A 7,618-nucleotide genomic window follows, 5' to 3' on the forward strand; every position below is an offset into this window, starting at 1 on the left:
AGACTCAAAGTACAGCACATACATAATGCATCTTTCTGAAAAAAAAACACCTTATTTCACAGACAGATTGCTTTTTTTCTTTCTTTTTTGAGATAAGATCTTACTATACAGTTCAGGCTGGCCTTGAGCTCACTTTGTAGCATGGGCTGATCTCAAACTTTCAATGATCCTCCTGCCTCAGCTTCCCAAGTGCTGGGATTACAGGTGTGCACCACCACACCTGGTTGATTTTCCTTAGTTAACTTGGTAATTGTGTTTCCTAGTTCAAATGTACTGTAAAGTCTAGATTTGCTTTTCTTTTATTAGATTGCTTGACATCTGCTTGCAAGCTTTACAGTAACTATTCCTCAGAGTTCTAATGTTTTAGGGCATCTACAGAACAAAGGGCATAAAACTTGACAGAAGACTCGTGACATCCTTGACCTAAGAGCCACTCTTTCTAAACTGCAGCTCTTGATCAAACTTAGGAAGAAGGCTTTAGTGACACTGATTCCAATTTTCTATCATTTCCTCTGGAACAAAGGACATGTCCCAACTGACCCTAACTGGAAAAAGAGAGCTAGGCAAAAATGGACACAACTGCAGGGGCTTAACTGGCAATGCATTCAGAGAAGAGACGTACTTGGAGCCAGTGGAGAAAGTTGTGTCACCCGTGTCAACCCTGCCAAAAATAAGCAGAGATACTGAGATTATGGCCAGGGAGTTCTTATGAAGGAGGCCCTCAAAGCACGGAGCCCTCACAGCAGGTGAGCTGACCACTTTCTTTTGTATTCGGCCTCACAAGTGCGTGTAGCATTTTCCCAGGCTTATATAACTTTTGCTGGAGCTCCCTCTGTTTGATGGAATTGACTCACCAATCCCATGACAGACAGATACCAGGTTACACAGCCCTCACCACTGAGGGCTGGGCTGAGTCAAGTAGGAATTGTAATCAGCGTGGTAAAAAGAAAGTTTAAAAGTTAGAATACTTTTCTGGGCTGGACAGATAGCTCAGTGGACTAAAGCGCCTGCTTAGGCAGAGCACAGGGGCTGGGGTTCAATCCCTGGTGTGCCATGCTGCCCCCCCCCCCCGCTGAGACAATGATTGAGACTGGCCGTGGTGGCATGTGCCTGTCCAGCACTTGGGAGGCTCAACACAGGAGGATCACTGCAAGTCTGATCTGTGTAGTGAGGCCCTATAGAACCTGTGCTAACTACATTAAAAAAAAAAAAAAAAAAAAAAAGAATGTTTTTCTTTGGGGATTTAAACAGCTGGTGTGAACGTCCCCAGGGCAAGGGCACATGCACCTGCCCTTCTTCTGGCCCAAGTGAAGAGGACAGAAGGTGCAGATATTGACACTTGGAACTTGGGCTGTTTTTCCAACCAGTGAAGGTATCTTTATCCCATCTTGTATCGGTGAACAACCTACAACAAGATCCAAATGGTTATTCCATTAGCTAAATCAAACAGTGGAGACAGTCAATATTTTGGGTGCACTTTGCTGGAGAAATCCTAGTGGAGCCCATTTATGGGCAGCTGATGCCAGGAATGAAGGAGAACCAGAATTCCCAGATGCAAAAGTGTTCCTGACCACTGGTAGAATATCCCTGGGGTTCTACTCACAACTTCAGCTAGCCTTCAGCAGTTAGTCCCTTTTCCTTAGTGTCTCCTGGCTCCCCAGTAGGAAAGTGGGAGACCATTGCTTCTCTGGAATAGGACTTACATTCTGGTTGGCTCGCCATACTTGCTACTAGCTTCTCAGGTGCATGTGCCCACTGTGGACCAAACCAACTATGGGAGGCCATTTATTTATTTATTTATTTATTTTAAAACACATAGATTGTAAGAAACTTAGGACGATTTACTTTATTTTCTTTTATTGACAAATTATCTTTATTTATTTGTGTGTGTGTGTGTGTGTGTGTGTGTGTGTGTGTGTGGCCAGTTCAGCCCACCAGGGGGTGGTGCTGGGGGATTGAACCGCGGTCTCTGTGCTTTGCTAAGCTTGTTCTAAGTAGGTGCTTTAGACCACTAAGCCATCTCACCAGCCCCTAGGCCATTTATTTTGTCTTTTTTTTTTTTTTTTTGCAGAACCAGGGATTGAACTCAGGCCGTTGTGCTTACCAGGAAAGCACTTATTCTACTGAGCCATCTCCCTGGCCCCTAGGCCATTTATTTTGGTGAAAAATAAAAAGTTTCAAAACTAGCTCCAAGGAATCAGAGAGGCCTCATATTGCTACAACTCATCTTCTCACTGAGGTCAGGTATGCAAGGCCTTGTGCAGTGAGGAAGAGAAGGGAGAGCAGATACAAAGAGACAACAGAGAACACCTAGCTTGCTTCATCTCACCTGACCTTTTTCTTTTAGCTCCTTTCTGAAAACAGAACTGGACTGCAACGTCCTGGGCCCAGCACCTGCATATTTATATTCATTTTGTGGAAGGGTGGCAGTCACAACTTCAGCTTGAGGAAGTCATGCAAAGTGGTTTGAATCTATTTTTTTTGGTGGTACCGGGGATTGAACTCAGGACCCTGTGCTTGCCTGACAAGCGCTTATTCTACTGAGCTATCTCCCCGGCCCAAAGTGGTTTGAATCTAAAGGAAAAACAAAAACTTTTAAAGTTCCAGTCTGTAATCCCAGCACTTGGGAGGCTGAGGCAGGAGGATCACGATGAGCTGGAGACCATCCTGCGCTACAGAAGTTAGTTCAAGACCAGCCTGCACTGCATAGTGAAACCCTACCTCAAAAAAAAGAAGTTTAATTTTGCTCTGCCAGTTGCAGTACCTCAAACAATCAGCCAACCATGCAGTGCAGAAGCCAATGAAAACAGAGCTCAGGTGGCTCTGGAGACTGGCTCATTTAGCAGCTGACCAATGAAGCTTGGATAGGAGGGGTACACTCAGGGGTCCAAGTGCCTTCTGGAAGCTTCCAGCCAAGAGTCTTCAAAAGTAGTCTGGTAGAAGCTCCAAACTGCCAAAAGACAGAGTCTGCAGCATCTGAAATAAAGACAAAGTTGAATTTGCTGGTCATGAGCATAGCAAGCAGCTGGACTCTTATAGGCTGGGAGAAGCACAGAGTTCCAGGAGGCACAGACATTGAGAGAGGTAAAGAGACTGACATAATCCTTAAGAGCTTTTCACAGCCAAAGCAGGAGGATTGGAAGGTATGGCTTCCCTGACCTACATAAAGACCATGTCTCAAAAAATAAATATAGGGCTGGGGAGATAGCTCAGTGGAATAAGTGCTTGCCTGGCAAGCACAAGGTCCTGAGTTTGATCCCTGGTACCACACACAAAAAAAATAATAATAAAAAAAAAATAAATAAAAAATAAATAAAAATGCTGTTTCCCTGGGAGAAAAAAAATTTAAAAAAAATAAATATATACATTAAACCAGGTATGGTGACACATGCCTGTAATCCCATCACTTGCAAAGCTGAGGCAGGAGGATTGCAGAGAGTTAAAGCCCAGCCTTTGAACTATATAAAAGATCCTGGGGCCAGCCAGATAGCTCAGCAGATTAAAGCACCTGCTTAGGCAGACAGGGACCCAGGTTTGATCCCTGCTGTGCCGGCCCCACCCCTGAGCACACTGAGACAGTGACAGCGACTGACACTGGGCTTAGTGGCGTGAGCCTGTAATCCTTTCTTTTTGCTGCCCTTAAGTGGTTGAAATGCAGGTAATTAGATGCTACAGTATTACCAAGGGATCTGATTCATGCTAATTTTCTTTTTTGAGAGAGGGTGATGCTTTGTAGTTCAGACTGGTCTTGAATTCACGTGCACCATCACCCCTGGAAATGATAATAAATTTTTTTTTTTTTTTTTTTTTTTTTTTTTTTTTTTTTTTTTTATGTTTTCAGGATGTTTTTTTTTTTTTTTTTTTTTTTTGAGACTGGGTCTTGCTATATAGTTCAAGATGGCCTTGAACTCACTATGTAGTCCAGGCTGGTCTCCAACTCATTGGAGTCTCACTGCCTTAACCTCTTGTTGGCTAGGTTTACAGGTGTATGGGCATGTGCCATGAGGCCTAGCCAAAGGTGTATGTGTGTCTGTGTGTGTTTGTCTATTTATTTATTTATTGGTACCAGGGATCGAACTCAGGACCTTGTGCTTGCCAGCCAAATGCTTAAGCCACTGAGCTATCTCCTTGGCCTTTTTTTTTTTTTTTTTAAGACAAGGTCTCACATCTATTTCAGGTTAGACTTAAACTCCCTATGTAGCCATGGCTGGCCTTGAACTAACAGTGAGCCTCCTGCCTCAGCCTGCTTAGTGCTGGGATCATAGGTGTGCACCACCACACCCAGTATACCCCTGGCCAATGATAATTTCTATAAAAGAGAAGCTTGAGGATAGTGTTGAGGTTGGAAGGGTTTGTGGAGGAGGGTCTGTGTGGCGAGGGGCGCTTGTTTGACTCTGAAATCTAGCAGTTTAGATCAGACCAACAGTGCCAAAGTAGGGAGGGGCACTCACAAAATTACTGCTGGAACTAATTCCTCTCAGGCTACCGCTCAAGGATGCCACTACAACATTTAGGAGCAAACAATAATTCACTAAGAAGACAATAATTTCAGCAGCTCAGTAGGCAGAAGCATTTGGATCTCTGAAGGAGCAAAGCATGTGGTGAAAGAAGAGCTGAGGTGAGGCTTTCTTAAGAAGGTAAAATTTTAGGGCTGGGGAAATGGCTTGGTAGAATAAGTGCTTGCCTGGCAAGCACAAGGGCCTGAGTTCAAAATCCTGGTTCCACACACACACACAAAAAAAATTTTAGTTGACTCACCACTTTTGCAAAAGAGAATGTGCTAATCCCAAGGAACCATCAGATTCCGGAGTAGGGCATAGAACTGGCCTTACCTTATGGCTAAAGGTTCCTGTTACACCAAGAGTCTAGAAACATGGGGCAGGGGAATGCATGAGCTCTTGCTTGCCTAGCATGCAGGAGACCCTGGGGTTGATTCCCATACCAAAAATAAATAAGGTTTCAGAAAGGCATACTCTAATTAACAGGAATTTCTAGGAGATTTTTGGTACAAGAGTGACAGTAATATTTAGGCAGATCACAGTGTTTAAAAGAATAGGGAGGTGGAGATAGCTTAGTAGAATAAGCACTTGTCTGGCAAGCACAAGGTCCTGAGTTCAATCCCCTGTATCACAACAACAACAACGACAACGACGATGAAGAAGAAGAAGAAATAGGTTAAGGATATAATTGGGCAAACTCAACATTCTTTTACAATTCTCAAGACTCTATTTTTACTTTCCAAAATAATTCCTTGCTGATTAACTTAAAATTCCCCCAAATCAAAACACATATTGCAAGATTGTGATTTCATTCATTGTTTAATAACCTCTTTTCCTGTTCAGATGTGCCATTTTACTAAAGTACAGAAAATGAGAAGCAAATTTCTCTCTAAAGGTTGAAGAACATGTTTAGCTGCAGAAAGAATCTTTTACGGATATTTCCGTTAGTATCTTCACATTTTACCTGTTCTTTTTTATTGTTATATTTCTCTTTGAGACAGGATCTCACTATGCAGTTCAGGTTGGCCTTGATCTTACTTCGTAATCCAGGCTGGCCTCAAACTCAGTGACCCTCCCACCTCAGCCTCTTGGGTGCTGGGATTACAGGTGTGGGCCACCACCTCCAGTTCAGATATACCTGTTCAACCCTTCATTCCTTTTTTAACTCTTCATTCTTCTTTCCCCTTTCAACTAGACACACCTGTTTAACCATCTTTTGCTTCCCTCTCTTTCTTCTCACTACATCCCAGCCTATTGACTTTTATGTGGTACATATATGTAGATGTGCCATCCTACCAAAGCTCAGAAAATGAGTATTTCCCATGCAACACCACTCCCAGCTGCGTTCATTCTTCACTAAGTGCCATTATGTACTGAGTGCTTTGGCTTGGCAGACATTTTGCTAAACGCACATAACAGAGAGGCTCAGAAGCTTCTAGAGTTGTATTAGGTGGTGATGGGGGTGGTGGAGTCAGAACCAGGGTTTGCAACTTGTAATGCCACAGTGTAAATGTTTGTCACTTGGGGCCTTCAGTTCTTTTGCGAAACAGAGCAATATTCTAATAAGAATTCCATTCATTGAGGGTGTACAGTAGCGAGTGCCTCCAAGTGGTACCTCCATTCAGGAACTCAGTTCTTTACACCATTCAGGTTAAGCCAAACTGGAAGAGAACAGGTTCAAATTTCCCCAGTAAGGTCAACATGGAACCCAACCATGAGTTTGATTTGAGCCAGCTCTCGTCCAATTGGCTTGCAATCACAATAGTGGAAAGAATTAAGTTCCTGAACCAAGGTTTCACCATACAAAGTCCCGATCAACTCCCACCCTTTTAACACCTGGAGCCTCCCACAAGAATGCAGAGCCTTAGGCGCCAGGGAATCTGAGGAATCACAAGGTCGAAGGGCAGGGCGAGGCCCATAAATCTGCACTTTAATAATGCTTATTCCGGGCCATTGTCATGTAGTACACTTAAAACTCTCCACAACCATTGGCCTCTCCTACTTTTTCTCTTTAAATCTTTTTCAGATCGAGGTACTTTCATTAGCCCTATTTTATACAAAATGAAACGCTGGCATGGAAATGTGAACTTTATAAGGTCACAGGGACTAAGGTCGGGAACCTAGACGTGCGGGAGATGCAGCTCCTAAATCTTAAGCCTACTACAGTCCTTTACCTCCTTTTACTAATTTGTTAATATCACAACAAACCCTGGCCTTGGAGATTAATAAAGATTTATCTGAAAGCTTACTAAACTAAGTCTGGTAAGTCTGTGCCAAGTCAACCTCTTCAACATCAAGTCCCTCGCCTTAGGCAAAACACCGGCACCTGGGGCGCCCGGCGGGGAGGGGCGGGGCGGAGCGGGGCGGGGCGGGACGGGGCGGCTGGCAGGAGGGCGGAGGCGATCGAGCACTGCGGCGCGCCGCCGCCTGTTGGATTGGCTCGATCCTCTCCCGCCAGGCCTGCCCTGCTCCCGCGCGCTCCTGGGCCCGCCCCCGCCGCCATCTTGGTCCTGGAGGGAGCGGGCAGCAGGCGCGAGTAAACAGTCCGAGCCGCGGGAGTGCGGTCGCAGTAGCGTCCGGGTGCCGCGGGGCTGCGGCGGCGGGGACCGCGTGTGGCTCTTCTCCCCAGCGGGTAAGCAGGAGGCGTTGGGCGGTCAGCGCGCAGGCCCTCCCCCGGCGCCGCCTCCGCCCCCTCGCGGCGAGGCGCCACGCTTCCCGGTCCCCCGCCCCCCGCGGCCCCTTGCCGGGTTGAAAGCTGCCCGGGAAAGTGGTGGCGGGAGCGGCCTGAGGCCCGAGCGCTGGTGCGGGAGCTGCGCCGGAGGAGGTCCGGGCTGGGGTTTCCGTGGGCCCGCGGCGAGCGCGCCAGGCCGGCGGTGTGCAGGTGTGCGGCTGGGGGCGGGGGCGCGGAGGCGCCGCGGGGTGGTCGCCGTCGGTCACCGCGTTTTCTTCTCTTCCGGCCCGGGCCGCAGGGTGGCCGACATGTCGGCCCTAGGCGAGAACCCCCTCCTGCCGCTGCTGGAGACTTTGGAGGACTCTTCCGCCTTCCCTGGAGAGCAGACGGACGCCTACCTCACCCTGACCAGGTGAGGCCCCGGCGGAGGGAGGCGGCCCGCGGGGTC

General features: G+C 46.9%; 1 protein-coding gene across 1 annotated transcript in view; it reads left to right on the top strand.

Moving 5' to 3' along the window:
- The first annotated feature begins 7,020 nt into the window (after window positions 1-7,020).
- Rif1 (replication timing regulatory factor 1) overlaps window positions 7,021-7,618 on the top strand; it is a 93,249-nt gene continuing 92,651 nt past the window's right edge. Inside the window, exons 1-2 of the mRNA XM_023721344.1 lie at window positions 7,021-7,131; window positions 7,469-7,582. Coding sequence (XP_023577112.1) covers window positions 7,479-7,582 — 104 coding nt within the window. The 5' untranslated portion in view covers window positions 7,021-7,131; window positions 7,469-7,478. The remainder of the gene's footprint in view (window positions 7,132-7,468; window positions 7,583-7,618) is intronic.

The sequence above is a fragment of the Octodon degus genome, unplaced genomic scaffold, assembly GCF_000260255.1.
Source record: "Octodon degus isolate 3935 unplaced genomic scaffold, OctDeg1.0 scaffold00082, whole genome shotgun sequence".
NCBI classification, from domain to species: Eukaryota; Metazoa; Chordata; class Mammalia; order Rodentia; family Octodontidae; genus Octodon; species Octodon degus.